The sequence below is a fragment of the Stenella coeruleoalba genome (assembly GCF_951394435.1).
Source record: "Stenella coeruleoalba genome assembly, chromosome: 10".
NCBI lineage: Eukaryota > Metazoa > Chordata > Mammalia > Artiodactyla > Delphinidae > Stenella > Stenella coeruleoalba.
Window position 1 is genome coordinate 70,212,629 of NC_137156.1, and position 17,382 is coordinate 70,230,010.

Here is a 17,382-nt window from a genome sequence, read left to right on the forward strand (position 1 = left end):
CCCCTGTGCAGTCGAAAATTCATGTATAACTTTACAGTCCACTATCTGTCTCTGTGGTTCTGCATCCGTGGATTCAACCAACTGCAGACCGGTAGTATGTATTTATTGAAAAAATCTACATATAAGTGAATCTGCCCAGTTCAAACTTGTGTTGTTCAAGGGTCAACCATATGTATACCTGCTTTAGCAAAAGAAAGTAAGGGAGGGTTCACAACTGAATACATACACCTTAGTCTAGTAATTAAAAGTTTTTATGCTTATAAAATTGGTACAAATTTACTAACTACTGTGGCATTAAAGAACAGAAACTGAATTTATAACTATAAAGCTAAGTCAATTTCACACCTAAAAATCAAGAACACTTACAAGGCTTCCCTGGTGGCGCAGTGGTTGAGAGTCCGCCTGCCGATGCAGGGGACACGGGTTCGTGCCCTGGTCCGGGAAGATCCCACATGCCACGGAGCGGCTAGGCCCGTGAGCCATGGCCGCTGAGCCTGCGCGTCCGGAGCCTGTGCTCCGCAACAGGAGAGGCCACAACAGTGAGAGGCCCGCGTACCGCAAAAAAAAAAAAAAAAGACCACTTACAAAACTATAACCATTCAGATAATCAATGATAAAGCATCTCCCAGCCAAATATCCAGTCTTGAATAGTCCATGCTCTGCAGAGTAGGTAGAATTGTTTAGCTCTATAACTTTCTAAGTTTAATTAATGAATGCCAAACCTAAGAGTCCTCACTAATTCACTCAATAACTTCTTAGGTGAAAAACCTTCTATTACACACACAAGTCCTTATTTCTAAGATAACAAAAATAGGGAATAACAAGCTGAATCTGTCTTTGCTGACCAGATGACCTACTTTATGTGGAACCACTTGTAAACTTGGTATTTGCATAGGACCCTCCCTCTCAGAACTAGATTCATGTCCTATCTGACTCTTGTACAGGTGACTTTTAACATCAACAACAAAATACATCACTTGCAGAGCTGATGTCTACTTTTGCCCAAAGTTACCTATTAGAAGTCACTGTCAGAATTCAGAGTTTTATGGTTATTACATAACTTTCCATGTTCAAAACAAAAATAATTCGTATGTTGAAGTTAGCCCTCTTGAAGTAATTAGTCTTTTTATAAATGAATTATTGCACTGGTTTACTTAAATAAAAACCAGAATCTAGGGCTTCCCTGGTGGCGCAGTGGTTGGGGGTCCGCCTGCCGATGCAGGGGTCACGGGTTCGTGCCCCGGTCTGGGAAGATCCTGCGTGCCGCGGGGCGGCTGGGCTCGTGATCTATGGCCGCTGAGCCTGCGTGTCGGGAGCCTGTGCTCCACGGCAAGAGAGGTCACAGCAGAGAGGCCCGTCTACCGCAAAAAAAAAAACAGAATCTACCATAGAATTACAGAATGTAGAGATGTGTGGCATTTTAAGTCTTCCAACTTTTTACTTTTCTCAAAGCATCTTTTTCTTAATGCAGAGGTCACCAAAAGGTTGTTTATATTAGCATCCATATTTTTCTAGGAAAGCTTGTCTCTTTCACACAGTGCAAGACTGCATCTGCTCTAGAATGTGGATCAGTTTCAGGTGGATGACTCTTAAATTGTTCTTGTAGATCATCCTTAAAGGACCATGCCACTCCTTCTAATACATGTCTTACAGATAAAAACCAAAATAAGGAAGGATAGTGTGTGCAGGTTCACAAGCAAATACTTAGTAATGCCTGAGGCAATACAATTTATGCGGTAAAGCTCACTTACTTGTCATGATCAGTCTTCACGGTGCTTGTAAGTGCTAGTAATAGAAGACGGCTTATGTCAAAACTTGGACCAGAAACCAACCTCCTCTGAATCAACATCTACCAGTTATAAGAGCAATATGCTATTATGTGAAAAACTATTATAAACAGAAATACATTATGCTTTTAGAACTAGGTAGCCAGTATTAAATTGTGTTGAAACAGCCCAGAAACATAAAACCAGTATTGTATAAATTTAATTATTTTGTTAAAAAACTGAAAAAATAAAAGCATACAATTTTCAAATTTAAGGCAAACATCCCAAATAATACTAGCAAATTAAAATTTTGTAATACTGGCAGACTTTTCTTTGTTTCCAACCTACTGAGCAGATACGCAAAATAATCCTATTTATTTAAAATGCTCTAGTAACAGCATTTCTCCAAGTCCTAAAACTTCCAACCATCCTTTTTTTTTTTTTTGGCCATGCTGTGCAGCTTGTGGGGTCTTAGTTCCCCAACCAGGGATTGAACCCGGGGCCACAGCAGTGAAAGTGCCGAGTCCTAACCACTGGACTTCCAGAGAAGTCCCCCCCAACCGTCCTTACTGTTTCTATATTCCACTTACCTGCATCTCTTATCTGCATCTACTTTTGTCTTTCCCCCAGCCCCACTCCCACCCTCAGTTCTAGGGGAGCGAGATGGTCCCTGGCAGGGAGTGGCAGGAATCAGGCATCCTCCCCATCCTCCCAGGTCTCTGAGCTCATAGGCTGTGCTGGCTGGCTCCAGTCTCCAAACCTGCTTCCCTTCCTCTGCCGGGGCTCAGAAGGCTGCACCAAGGCCTGGACCACTGGTGGTAATAGCTGTCTGTATTTAAACGTTGGTTCAGACTGCTCACAGATTAAGGTCAACTGATCATACTGAACAAAAAGTACTCCAAGAACTTTCACTTCATTTTTCAGGTAAAGGAAAATTGGGGACCTGATGCTTAAGTTAGAAATTAGAGCAGTCTCCTTGTTTATCTGTACGACACATTAGAAAATCATTAACCTAAATCATTTCTATCTGGCTTTAGGAAGCAAATGAGTTTTCATTTCTGTACTGTTTTGGTCAATGACTGTTTTCCTTCCCCAAGCCCACCCTAGATTATGTCAATAACAAAAGCCAGCCAGCCCAGCCTTAAATCTTTGCCTCTCGAAATCTAGACCTGAATGTGCCCCAATATTTTTTGTAATACAGGAGAAAATTTTAAAAAAACAAAAAACTTTCTTTCCTATTTGGAATTGTAGCAGCATACACAAGTCATGACATATGTGCTTGCTGTACTAGATAAGAGGGAAAATGCGTGACCAGACATTTCTCACAATTCACGTACACAGTCACACACCCACCCCGCATGGTTATGTAAGACTGCCTGATGACTCTCAGAAGCCAACCTAAATGAAGGGCTTCACCACCTGAGAACCATTCTACTGCAACAATTTAGATCATCGGGAGTTAGAGACCCTGAAGAAGGGGCAGGAGAGTTTACCACTGAAGACTAAGTTCGTATTTATTCTCAAATGTTCTGACTACAAAGCAGCTTATTTTTTACACCAATGTCATGTTCTCAACATAAAAGTTAAAATTCATTTATTTTCATAAAACTTAAGCACCTAGGTCAATAAATTAGAATATAAATGTTCTGTAAGAGTCTTATACCACAAGGTTATGTGTTGGTCTTCAACAGTGGCTTTTCTGTCCATTTCACCACACAAAAGCAGCTCGCTCTCGTAGCATGCGAACGCCAAAGCGCTGCCATTCTCTCTGATAAATCCACAGCTCCTGTGTCGTATCTAAACAAGCCAACACTGCCCCTCCTTTCCATGCAATCAGCCGGGGATCCATGTCCTAGAGAGGTGATAAACAAAGATATTTCAGTGTAAGCAGACAAGACATTTACTTGAATATGGGGGTAGAAAACACCCTGCTGAGTCAATATGGAATAAATCAGATTTTCAACTTGCATTAAAGACCCATGAAAGATCCATGAACCACAGACATCTTCTATTTCAACTCACAAGAAATTTGTTTAGTTTTTATTACTGAAAATGCTACTATTCACTATTTACTATTATTCCACAAAGAGTCCCTATAGGCAGAAACATATGTAAGGACATAACTTATTTTGAAGTTTGACTGGAATAAATATATCCCACAATCCCTCCCTCAGTATTAAAATTAAATAAAAATATTCCCAGGAATTGTCAGTGAGAATAATAAAATACAGACACAATCCGTTTCTAAATTCCTGTGTTTATGGTTGCCAAGATAGTTCAAACCAAAAAGATCCCTGAAGATCACCTGGTCTAGGGACCAGCAGGAGATTCTTAATATGAAAGAGATAAAGTGGAATTGTTCTGACTGACAGCGTGAGAACAGTCAGTCTTCTCCTTGCCCCATCCAGTCCTCTGACAAAGGTGGAAGTCAGTCATGCTAGTTTGGAGGTCACAGCAGGGACTAAAAGCCAGTAATCTAGTCCCTAGTCCAGAGCTCCTTTCACCACATCTGTGACCTGCTGAAAGTAATTTTTCCACTTGCTCCAAGCCCTTAAGAACTCCCCAGACACAAACCCACGCCTCCCAGGATTTTCTCTGTCCAATACATTACAACTAGAAATAATGCTGTTTCACTGGCAAGAGTACAACTTGCACTGTGTACAACATACCTTGGGCCTTGTGATCACATCCACATTTTCAATAATTCGCCTGAATGAAGGTGGCATCTTATTGAGAATTCTGTGCTGCAGAAATTCTTGAGCTTTATGAAACATCAAACCACCTCCCACCACCAGGATGGAGCTGTACATCTTCTTTTTGGCTTCATCAGACGCTGAAAAGACAGTGAAATCCCTTCCACGCTTTTTCTCCATATCCACCACCACCCCAGGCCAAGCCACCATCATCTCTTGCTTGGATAACTGCAGGAGCCTTCTCAAAGGTCTCTCTCCCAACCCATCCTAGACAATGTTACCATGCAGCCAGAGGAACCCTGCAAAACACAAATGTGAGCATGTTGCTGTCCCACCCCCGACCCTGCTAGTGGCAGGATTAGGACCAGAATCTCTAGGGGGGCCTACAAAGTCCAGCGTGGTGTGTACCCACCACTTCCCACAGCTTCACCCTACATCCTGCTTTCCAGCCACACTGGCCTTCACACAGGCTTCTTCGTCTACCTGGAATACCAAGGTAACACCTCACTCTCCCCCTAGATCCCTCTCTCTCAAATGGCTCTTCCTCAGGAAAGCCTTCCCTGCCTCCCCGCCCTCCACAGCTCCTCCTGAGTAAAAACCCCTTATTAAATCCTTCAATCAGAAACTCTCAGTCAGAACCCTTTAGTTCAATTTTGTAGCACCTGCCACAGTTGTAATTTCATCTTTGTGTGGTAAGCTGACTTGTTTTGGTCTCTTCCACTAGGCTCCATGCTCAGCGAGGCCAGGAACCAGATCCTAACACCTGACAATGTAGGCGCAAAGCAGATGCTCAATAGCTTTTTTTTTTCTTTTTCTTTTTTTTTGCTCAAAAGCTTTTGCATGAACATGCTGCAGGGCAAAACTACACCCTAGCCTGAACCCTGTAATTGCTCTCTCCCGGCTCCCAGACGTGCTTACAACAACAGTCTATGCTATGGAGGATGGCTTTATCCAGGCCCAGGGCTTTCCCTTCAAACAGCGAGATGGCAGTCTTCCGGGACATCAGTGCAGTGAGAGCTTCCTCAGAATCATTGCCAGCCATCAAGCAGTCTCCCTGGGAGGATCCCAAATCCACCTCCTGGGAATGCAGTCTTTCTGGAAGATCAGAGGACTGGCCACGAAGATCCCCCTCAAATCCAATGGGTTTGGATGCAGACTTTCGGTCAGCAGTAGCTTTTGCAGACTTTAAATCAATCAAAAGGAGAATCAAATGGATGGTAAGGCTATGATAGAACACAGTTGATGTTCTCTAGCTAGATCCCCCCTTCTCCCTACCCCACTACTCTACACTCTATAAAAAGAAGGTCTGTCACTGTGCTGCAGAGAGGAAACACCATAGTTCTACGACCAAGCACCTGGTCCCCACCCTTGGATAACTAGGAGTCAAGGGTGGTGTGCAGAAGATGAGGAAGTGCTGACAATTCCAAAACAACCATGGGCAGGCAGCGCATGAGGTAACACCTCACTCTCCCCCTAGATCCCTCTCTCTCAAATGGCTCTTCCTCAGGAAAGCCTTCCCTGCCTCCAACCCTCCACAGCTCCTCCTGAGTAAAAGAGCTATAACTTTGCTATTACTGATAGGATTTTTAAGATTGAAATGTCGATGTAGATGAACTTTTCCCCCTGAGTTTCTAAGTGTAGTAGTTCACTGGAATTCTTAGGCCACTGGCTGTTATGGGTCCTCATTTTCAGACCTTATCTAAGCACCCCACGCTCAGCTTTGGGACAGGAACAAAAACTAGAAAAGGTTCACTGCCCTCTTCTCTCCATCATGAGCTGCTGTTTCATTAGCAGATCAGAGCTTTAATTTGTGCCCTTGAATCAGACATCCTAAAACTAGGATCAGCTTTGGACAAATTCAGCTCTTTGCCTGTGCCACCCAGTTTTTGCATGATAATTTAAAAATAGGTAAGCTTTTACTGAAAATACTACTGGATAAATATTCAAAAGTAGATACAGTATTATACATAAAGTACTTAAAAAATACATGCCAAAAGGGAAGTATCTTGTAGATTGGTATTCTGAAAATTGATGTTTGCTGAATAAAGAAATCTGTCATCTGGATTTTAAACACAGACTTCATCTACGGTCTTGAAAACAGTATCAGCTTTAGTATACTGTCAGATTGCAGCCACTGCAATGATCCATTAATTACGGGCAAACTTCTCATACAGGGACAAAACTGTCTCCTCTCACACAGAACTACCACAGACCTGTTCTTGCTTGCTTTGTGTGGCCAGCAGGTAATGTTCATCATGAGGATCCTCAGGGTCACCCTGGGACCTGTGCTGCAAAGTTGTCATTTTCTGTCCAACGATTCCAAAAGTTGCTGGATAAAACAAAGCCATCGGAGCCTGTGCATGGAAGGAAAAGAATGACCAACCAAGGATACTGCCTTCTGAAAAAACTGACCCATTAAATAAATTTTGTTCTTCCAAAAACAAAACTGGCAGATCAGATCCTATAAGTTAGACCGAGTAAGCATTCTTTCAGAAGTAACATTATTTTTTCAGTGCATGATAGGCCAGAAAACTAACTTATCATCAAATTGAATGGGTGATATAACACCAGAAATCTCAAAGTAAATGTAAAATAAGTGCCTAGTAATCTACTTTATAATTTCCTAGTAAGAATGGTGCCTCTTTCTAAATAACAACTCATCACATACTGACTAATTAAAATAATGGCTCAGATCTGTTCTAATCTGTACTCTACCAGTGGTTTAAATGTTGGGTTAGCATCTAATTTACAACCAGTTGACATTCTCACCTCATGAGGTTTCCAGCAAGTACATATTCTCTCAGTCTGATTGAACCTGGCTGCTTTTCTTTCTACCCATGGAAATATATACCGATGTGTTACCTGGAGTTTTTCATCTCCTAATCGAAACTGGTAAAGAAGGGCAGGGGAATCTGGATGTCGAATCTGAAACTCATGGTCCTGAAGCCCAGAGATGTCCTGATTCCAGGAAAAGATGCTGTCAGTGAATCAGTAAAAGTGCATGCAAACTCTTCAAATGCCATCTAAATCTCACCTATAAAAGGGCTGCCCTACAACTTCCTATGACTCCCACTGGAACTTAATAAAACAAGAGTTCAACTGTACCTTGATTCTCTTTCAACATTTCTGAAATTCCCATTATGTACATTTTTGTTTGCTTCATTATCAACACACACCAATACAATGTCCAAACCAGTAAGCAAATTCCCTCAATAACTGGGAAATGTTATTACCCCGTCTTAATGTTTCTCAAAAAAATTTTTATTCAGAATTACATTACTTGAAAAATGCTTTAAAATAAGTTGGAAAAAGAAAGGTCTAAAACAAATAGCATAAAAAGGTAGCAATTCATATACAGTAATGACTAAATGTTGACTGTTCACAATACCAAGTAAGTGCTTCAAATGATACCATTTTATTAACTGTCTATACCTATGTATTTACCTGCTACTATGCATTACATCCAAAGGTTTATCTTTATCCTTTATTAGAATGATTGTAGATCCTAAGGAGAGAGACATCTGCTAAACTCTCTTAAAAATACTAGCTGTGTTTTCCAGAGCCTGAGACACATCCGTACAGCTCTGACCTTACCAGAAAACTCTCTCACTCCTTAAGAGCTTCAGCCTCAAGGCTTTATAAACTTGGGTTGAACAGGTTGCATAATACTGTTAAATTTTTAATTAGCTTTAAATATCTTCAATTTTTCCTGAAAACAAAAATAATCAGCAATTTTGATTTTGCTCCCACCTGATCTAAATGACAAAAAGTTTCTTTAAGGTGCTGCAGAAGAAGGCAATCCATTTTATTTGTTAACTGGCATTCTCTGTAAGGGAACCCAGCTCGCTGCATCAGCCAGTAAAAACATCTTGACACATCAGATCCACCATATGCCAGACAGAGCCTAGTGTTAAGAGAAAAGGGCAGATGGGTAAGCTGTCAGTTAAGAAGGTGCGAAGGGTGCTCCAAAAACTCAGTTAGGCACAGTGAAACACAGCAAGTTTCAAGAAATGTTGTAGAGATAAATTAAAGCATGAAAGGACAGAATGGATGTAAGGGACAGAGAAAGGAAGCTAGCAAAAACCAGTGGTGAACATCTAGAAGCAAAAAATGCTATTTGCAAAAGCTGTCCAAGAAACAGAATACACATTAAATCCAGCTCATTTCCAAGTCCATATGTGTAGCATAAAACAGCTGTTTGACTGTCTACACTCACCAACATGTAGAAATGGCAGGCAGTGACACCGTAAGACAAAGTTAAGGGAGAAAACCTTAGCGAATACTATCTACTAACTGAATATTTCTACGATTTGGAAAGATCACTGCTGTGCTGTTTTAGTGGTAGAAGACCTGGGTCCAGTGTTTTCTCTATACTTTGAAAACTAATGGCATTAGGTGTTACAAATGGATGAGCCCAAACAACTCAATCTGGGTTTGAGAATGCACTGTAACTTGGGGTGGGAGGTAACAAATTAACCTTTCTCATGGACTGCTTGGACCCTCTTTTAAATTTGTTTCTTTGACTTAAGAGTCAAACTTCCTATGTGGGTGACAGGAAGAATTAAAGCATCCAGAAGAAGCCATCCTGGAAGCACAAAATGCTGCAGAGAACTGGTGTGTGCACTACCTCAGTGTGCTTACCTCTGCTGGGCTTATCTCAGGACAGACAAGCAGCAAACCTGCTCCTGCTAGTCATTTTATTACCTCTTCTATCAGAGATGACATAATGAATGGACTTGACCACCATAAAGTTACTCCTCACTCACCAAAAACAATTATGACGAGAAAAACAAATACTCAAAATGCTAGCTAGCTAGAGACTTCAGACCTGAAAACCTATTTTCTCCTACATGACTTGCCCAAATAAAGCTTTGCTGTGAATGTGATTGGTATCTCTCTGCCACACCATAGTGAAAGACACAGAGCTAACATACACACTTCCTCTGTGGGAAAGCACACAGCACACACTAGGGCTTTCAAGAGCTGCTAATGTGAACTCATATTAGAGAGTTCAAATGGGAAGGGTAAAATTGGCTATTTATAGCCGTGTTAGAATTTGCACTTCCACAATCTTACTAGTTTCACAAGAAAAATCTGAGTATGTAATTCCTTACAAAAACTTCTTTCTAACTCATGATGCTTTCAGTTGAACAGGCTGTGTGGGGAGAAGGAGCAGGGAATACCTCCTCCCAAGCTCCTCACCGAGTGTTCCGATGAGAGACCCCATCCTCCACACAGCACACGCTTGTCTTTTGGTCTCCAACATCTACAATACACGTGCTGCTTAAACCACTGCCATAGGTGGCGCACACAGACTCCTGATGGACCACGATCCCTGAAAAACAAAAGGTAGAGGCGTGAACACCTGGGGAGCAGGAAAGATCCTACAACAAATATTCAATTAAAATCTAGGAACCTCCAGGCAATCACCCAAGTATCACTGACCCTCCCAGAATAAGCATTTCAATAAAGCAGTGAATCAGATTAACTTTGTCAGGAAAAAAAAAAAACAATCTCATTTCAGGCAGATTTCACTGGGATATCAGACATACCTGAAAACCCCATCTTCATTAGGATCATATTCACTAATTCTTTCACATGCTGTTTATTATAAATATCAGGAATTAACAAGATACATCTATAATACTAAAAAGAACAAAGAAAAAAATATAAAATGGTTAACACTCAAGTCAGGTCACAATAAATTTCACCACACTTGTCATCAAAGAGGATTCTCTCTAAAGCAGTAGCAGCAATGGCTAGAGGCCCAAAATAAAAACTCAAAGCTCTCTGCTATTCTTTAGGTTTTATGAAAAAAAACAGAAAATGCTGAAGTTTTGTGGGCTTTTTTCCCTTTGAGCTATTTAACACTTGTAAAATGAAAAATAAGACAACTGATGTTTCCGAAAAAGGTCCAGAGAGAAGGCATAAACATGAGCAAGCTTGCTGATTGCAGAGCAGTTGAGAGGAACACCAAGAACCAAACAAAATGAGGAAAAAAAAGAAAGCACCAGAGGGGAATTCAGTGAAGGAAAAAAGATATCCTTAACAGCCTAAGGTCGAGAAGGCTTCAAGAACACTGTCTTACAAACAACTGAGTATAGTATACTTTTATTGACCAAGAATCTTAAAGACAATCCAATAACTGGTCATTTTAGTTTACCTTTAAATCTTTCAGTGGGATTTCCAAGTATTTTTGTATCGCATGAGACCATATTACTTCAATATCTGCCAGAACAGCTGTAAGGGAGCCCCCAGGTCCTGGGTGAATATTTAACTGACCTCTTCTGATAGGCCAGTGAATATTGTAACAGTCCAGAGGATTAACATACAGGGCCTAGAAAAGACAGGCAGATGAATACATTGTTAAAACTCTTCTCTCAGGGTTTTCTAGATTCACATTCAAAAACCTAAGGCCAGAAGTTATCATTAACATTTGCTGACTGTTCTAATGTTGAGAGTGGTGTATGTAACATCTCAGGAGCCAGTGTGAATATCTGGTCCTCAGGGTAGGATTACAGAATGCTAAGAAAAACTAGAACTAGGTGGCAAAGCAAATTAATTTTACAAATAGTATCTAGGTTTTCTTCTTCCATTTCACTGTAAAGATGTTTCCTACCTCTTCTCCTACCAAAAACTCAGGGTGATGAGATGTGTTTGTCCACTTATTTCCGGAGCAATGATCTAAAATCGCAGGTCGCATCTGCTTGTTGTAGGAACGTGCCTGAAACAAAAGAGCATCCGAAAATTCTCTGAATGCATGCAAGAAAACAAGAAGGGGTTGTCCTCTTTTCTCCTCTCTCACAGACCAGGTACAGTGACAAATTTTAATCATAAATCCAAGATATGTGACAAAATATTGATTGGTCACAAGTGGATTCTCCTGCCCTATACCACAATCTTGATTTCTCCCATAATGTTAACACTCAGGCAGTGATTCAGTCAGTCCAAAATTAATACTGTACTCTGCTGAAAGTTGAATACAGATTTATATACCATATAGACTCATGTCCATTCCTAGCAGCACTGGTTTATCACATTAAAATGACAAATGTAGTAAGAATACAGCTTCCCATCAAGATCCTGGAATTACACACTTAAGACTCTCAGATAAATTAAATTTTCGTCACCTTGACACAAGAATCACCACCTTACAAATTATTTGGCTTGCCTAGACATCTGCAACACCAATTCAGGTATTCTGTAGGTGGTTAAGAATGTTTTTTCTTCCTCTTTTAAGGAAATCCCATCTTGAATTTGCATAATGAAACAGGGAGCGCACACGAATGGTTACGACTTAATAGCAGTGGTCAAAGAAAGAATCTGAAGAAAGAGTTGAGACTGAACCTGCTCAGGGGACACAGGAATCCGTCTTGTACCATTTGACATCTTTTTAGACCATATTGCTTGATCCACCATTTTAAGGCCATTTTGTCTTTGTTCATTACTTTCAGGTTTCTGGGGAAAAAGAAGAGAGATGAAGAGTATAAAGAATTTAGTGAAAAAGAGAAAGAAATGGCAAAATACTAATTTAATCCAGCAAGAGCAAATGCTCCCTCATCAACGAGTAGCATGTCCTTCACCTTTGTCACATGCATTAATCTTAAGAATTCAAAGTAATTTTCTTATTATTTATAAATTAAAAAATCAGAAAAGAGCCATCGCCATAAAACTATCTGCAAAAATCTATAACCTCAAGTGACTTTTGACTGATATCAGAGCACTGCTACTTTATATTTACAAAGTATTCGAGAGACTCTTCCATATATCTATATAATTCTCATGTTTACAATTTTATAACAATGTTTTATTCCTTCATGTGTTATTTCACTTAATTAATGAGTATTCAAGTTCTTGTGAAATTACAAAGAACACTATATTTTTATAAAATATTATTTTGTTTTCTTTCCATTTTTATTCCTGAGATTTATTCCTAAAATAGAATTGTAAGATCCAAAGATATGCAAATTTTAGATTCTTACACTGTCAAGTTATACTTAAGCTTAGAAATGGACTTAAGGAGAGTCTGCTAGTTATGCTAAAAAATGGAACCCTAAGGCTTACTATAAGAATTATAGAAATTGCAAGTTCCTAAAACTACCCTTGATTTAAAACTTAAAGCAGGTTACAACGCAATACACATATTTAACACCTATCACAAAAATTTTCCTGTTAATTATCACCTGCAAAATAGGATGCCTACTGCATCCTAAGTAAATGCTTACTCCAAGGAAACACTACTTTTTGCCTTTAAATTATGATTTGCTCTAAGATTGTAACAAGTGCTTATTGTAGCAATTCAATTTGCTACAGACTGAAAATATGAGCTCAATTTAAACTCTAAGTATCTGGAAGAGAAAATACGGCAGTCAGTTAATAGACACCTGGATGCATCATTTTAAGGGAATGACAATTCTGTATCTTCCACTAAAGATCATCTTCATCAATACCCAATTCATCCTGATGGGTTAAAAAATTAGATTTACTTTTGTTATAATTATTTCTGTACAATCTAAAATTGATAGCTCAGATAAAAAATGACATTTGTAACCCTGAATAATGTCGTTATTTTAAAATACATTAAAGCTATGAAGATGTCATTCAAGATTATAGCATACATTGAATACTGAAGCCCTCCCAAGGAGACAACCCTGGGCTTTCTCTTTAGGTCTTACATTTCTTTTGTGTGTGTGTGCTGTGACGGGGCGGGGCGGCGGGGGCGGGTGTTGGGTTTTTTGGCCACACTGCACGGCTTGTGGAATCTTAGTTCCCTGACCAGGGATTGAACCCGGGCCCTCGGCAGCGAAAACTCGGGAGTCCTAACCACTGAAACGCCAGCGTCCTCCATTTTTGACTTACATTTAGTCCCTCCCTTAGGAGCCAGTTGTCTTTGTACAGGGGCTGCCCTTGTTGTTTGTGTCTTCGTGCAATAACATGAGGAATGCTGGCAGGAAGTGTGTCTGTGGCTCGACCGATTCTCAGAGTTGTTGAACCTGGATGTATGACAACGATGAAGTTGCTCTGGATTTGCTGCAAAGACAAAACATAGGAGTGTGACCTTAGTAAATAACATGCAGGTAACATGTTAAATAACACAGAGGTAACAGGCTAGACTAAGAAATTAGTTTCCTGTAATGACTATCAAACTCAAAGGTATCAAAATAATTCAGTAAAGGGAGTTCTCTGAGAGGCATCCAAATATTGCTCTCTGCCTGCATGCAAACTCATTTTGTATCTGTGTGCCGAGGATCTGACTCAGGGTACACAGGTCAACAAATATTTGTTTAAGTGAACGAAATCCTAAGTACCCAATGCAAATCAAGCTATAATTTGGGGGCATTTCTGTGCCAATCACTGTGGGTACAATGGTGACCAGGACAAAGTCCTGACCACTAGAGAACTTCCCATTTACTAGAGAAGAGAGTTAAACAACGAATAAGAGTGTGGGGAATACTATGACTTGTGAAGTATGGGGTTCCCTAAATCTGAATCACCTTAAGATCCTTGTTAAAACAAAACAAAACAAAAAAGACCCTAAAGCTTCACTACAAACTTTCTGATTCAGAATCTCCAGGAAGAGAGAGCCTAGGAATCTGCAATTTACAAAAGCTCCTAAAGTAATTAGTATGATCACTCAGATGTGACAACACTGGTTGAGAAGGTGAGGGAAGAAGTTAATTTAAGATCAGAATCACTGTTTCGCAATGCTGGAAAGTAAGTGGACTTTATACATGGAGCACTTCCGAGAATGTGCATGAACTGTATTTTCGTCATTGTTTTTTAAACACTTTACCCTTATTGGTTCTGTACTATTTACCTGATCTGGCAAGAGTCTGCGGTTAAAAACCAGAGTTCACAATTCTATCCTCACAGGTCAGAAAGCTCTGCTGCATTTCACCATCCATTACTGAGAGACAGTGAACAAGGACTGACAAAGCAGCACAAATCAGGACAGTGGAGTAATGACTGTGGGCTTTTAGATCTGTAATTCTCAAGGGGGCAGAATATAACCTGAATCACTAGGGAAACTTTACCACGTAAACCTGTTGAGGGACCCAGAGTTTCAGGAGGGAGTGGGGGAAGAAGGGACTCCAACAATCCCTTTGACAACAGGATGCCTCTGTTGAGAATCACCATTCCAGTGTGACTTCTAAATCAGCACCTACTCTGCTCTGCCCTTAAGCTACAGTTGTGTCTTCTTGGCATGTCCTCATTTAAAATATTTCCGTAACTTTCCAATAAGATACAGTCCAGAATCTCCAAGATCAAGACCCTGCCTACTTCTCTAGCTTTACTCTAGAACCACTTACTTTTCAGTCTCTTTAATCTTCCCAATCCAGATGTCTCCTGATTTCTTAGTTCACTGTGCTGACATTCAGGCCTTCACAAACGCAACTCCCCTTGCCTGCAGTGTCCTTTCTCCCTGTTAAATCTTACTCCTCCCTTCAGGTCTAAAGTTGAATGTCATCAGACCAGGTTTATTTGTCCCCCTGCAATAAGATCTTATGGCACCCCTCCTTTTCATGACACTTATCATTCTTGTCATGATTTACTGTCTGCTCTCTCAAAAGACAAAACCTTCATGTAAAGGACTACTACTGTCTTGTTCACTACTCTGTGCCCAGTGCATGGCATACAGGAGCCTAGTAGGTATTTATTGAATGCCCATGGCACCACTCTCACATGGCCTGGTGCTCTACAGCACACTTCTCAAGCTTTTGCGTGCTATGGCAGACAACATTTAGCTAGCAAACTGAGTTAAACAGATGAGGTGGCTTGCCATCAGGGACATCTGTACCTCATTAATAGTACACAGGCTGCAGCACACTGATGGGGAAGCTCTGAGGTAGTAAACGCAGTTTTCCAAAGTGTGGACAAGCAGTTTTTGATAATTACATATCTACCTTAACATATTAGAAAACAACTAGCCAATACATCCTACACATCATTTCCTGGACATTACTGCTTAAGATAAAATTGAGTAAAAAAAGTTATTCAGCAAATAATGGTAGAGGTCTCACAGAGGATATGGAAAAACCAGAAGTTGTTACAGGACTGAAGTTAAGCAAATGTTGTTATAGTGGCTAATGGCCCAGGCTCCAGATTCACAAATCTGGCTCGAAATTCAGGCTGTGCCACTTCCTTGCTCTAGATAAAGTTCCTACCTCAGAGAGCTATTGTGAGGATTAAACGAGTTAATCATGTAGCTCGGAGCCTGGCTGTCTCTTCCCAAGTTCTGCATTCCCTTCAGAACAGGCCAGGCTCTGGCTTATACGACCCTCTTGATGCCATCCCTGTTAAGATCTCCAGTCTCATGTCTTGCTCCCTCTTCTTCCTCAATTCCAGACATCCTCATCTCCAACATTTCATATCCTCCCTTGGCCCAGGTCTCTTCCATGCTGTTCTCCTGACCTCACATTCCCCCTGGCTAACTCCTAATCATCCTTTAGGTCTTTGCCCAGGTGTCACCTCCATTGAAGAAACTGTCCCAGACCGTCAGGGCTGGAGAAGGTACCTGCTGTGTGTGCCCAATACCTCCCCCTATGGTCCTCTGCACTACCCCATCCCACTCCATGCCCTAGATACTTACTGCCCATCCCCAACCGTGAGCTCCCCCTTCCCGCCAAGTGGGAGAATCCTAGAGAGTGGGACCTGGCAAGGCCCTTACACACCATCCAGTCTGCCCCCTCAAACTAGTTGGCAGGAAGGTGACAGCCCTGTGCTAGTCTCATAGCCCGGGAGGCTGGGGTTCGCACAGTGGCTGGTGTCACTGGCCTGGCCATCTGCACTGTGCCCTCGGAGCAAGCGGGGGACGACCCCCTTGCACCACCCACCTGGGTGGGCGCCCGAAAACTCCCGCCGTTCGCCAGCCTCCTCCCCCTCGCCCAGCTCCGCGGCCCCCCGCCCCGCCCGGAAGCCGAGTCCGAGGCCCGCCCCTGGCGCCTCACCTCCTGCAGCGACTCCGGCACTAGCGCGGGCACGATGGGTCGCTTCACGCCGCGCTGCTCCTTCTCCTTCTCCCCGCCCTTCTCTTTCCCATTCTCCGTGTCCCCCTTCTCGGCCTGGGTCATCTCGGCCGCCGACGCCCCTCCAGCCTCTAGCCTCAACGACGCAACGCGACCACCAGAGAACAGGCCTCGGAACAGGCGCAACGTCTCGGCCGACTGCCCACAACCAAGATGGCCGCCGGGAGTCGGCCCAGAGCATTCCGGGAAAGCGGAAGGGCGGAGCTGCCCGGAGGAGGGTAAGGTGGGAGGCTGCACTGGCTGGATGTTGCTGTGATTGGTCCTGGCTGCAGCATACCCGCAACCTACTTGTGTTTTGTTTTGCGTGCTTGCTGTGGAGCAGCTGATAACTGGTGTCTCATTTCGTCATCACACCTGTCTTTTCTGGCTTCTCAGACACCATACGTAATTCTAGTTCTCCTCGTACTTCACTGGCCATGCTCAGTCGGGCCTCTGATGTTAGGATTCTCTAGAGCTAGGTCTTCTCTCTACACACTCCTTGGATGACTTTATCCAGTTTCATGGCTTTAAATATGAAGATAACTCCCAAATATGTATTTCCAGTTTGGATCTCGCCCTGATAACCAACTGCTTATTTAGTATCTCCACTTAGATGTCTACAAGGCATTGTAAACTTAAATATATCCAAAATGTAACTCGATCCCCGCCTCTCCCCCAAAAATCTACTCCAATTTTCACCATCTTGTTTCACTTGTTTCTTCAATTGTCCACATCTTCTACATCCAAATCCATCAGCAAATCCTGCAGTTCCTCAAATATGCCTTGAATGCATCCACTTCTCCACTCCTACTGCCACTACCTGGTCCCATCTCACCTGGACCACCACAACATCCTCTAAACCCAACTCCCTGCTTCCAGTCTTGTCCGCCTGTAGTCTGGTTTTCATACAGACCAGTG

At 41.8% G+C, this 17,382-nt stretch overlaps 1 protein-coding gene across 1 annotated transcript; it reads right to left on the minus strand.

The window, feature by feature from the left end:
- Positions 1-7: 7 nt before the first annotated feature.
- Positions 8-16,703, minus strand: ACTR8 (actin related protein 8). Its single transcript, XM_079934984.1, has 13 exons — positions 16,408-16,703; positions 13,319-13,489; positions 11,807-11,917; positions 11,079-11,183; positions 10,623-10,796; positions 10,012-10,105; positions 9,662-9,794; positions 8,210-8,363; positions 7,322-7,417; positions 6,673-6,813; positions 5,378-5,642; positions 4,436-4,599; positions 8-3,618 (listed from the first exon to the last, which is right to left on the minus strand). Exons 1-13 carry the CDS (start codon positions 16,528-16,530, stop codon positions 3,475-3,477), a joined length of 1,875 nt encoding a protein of 624 aa, XP_079791110.1. The 5' UTR covers positions 16,531-16,703; the 3' UTR covers positions 8-3,474.
- Positions 16,704-17,382: the final 679 nt, after the last annotated feature.

Excerpts from the sequence above, each read along its gene's own strand:
- ACTR8 (XM_079934984.1), bottom strand. The coding sequence starts at position 16,530 with ATGACCCAGGCCGAGAAGGGGGACACGGAGAATGGGAAAGAGAAGGGC. Across the intron at positions 5,643-6,672 it reads CACAAAGCAAGCAAGAACAG|TCTGCAAAAGCTACTGCTGA; the intron begins GTCTGTGGTAGT and ends ATTGATTTAAAG. Across the intron at positions 3,619-4,435 it reads ATGTGATCACAAGGCCCAAG|GACATGGATCCCCGGCTGAT; the intron begins GTATGTTGTACA and ends TCACCTCTCTAG.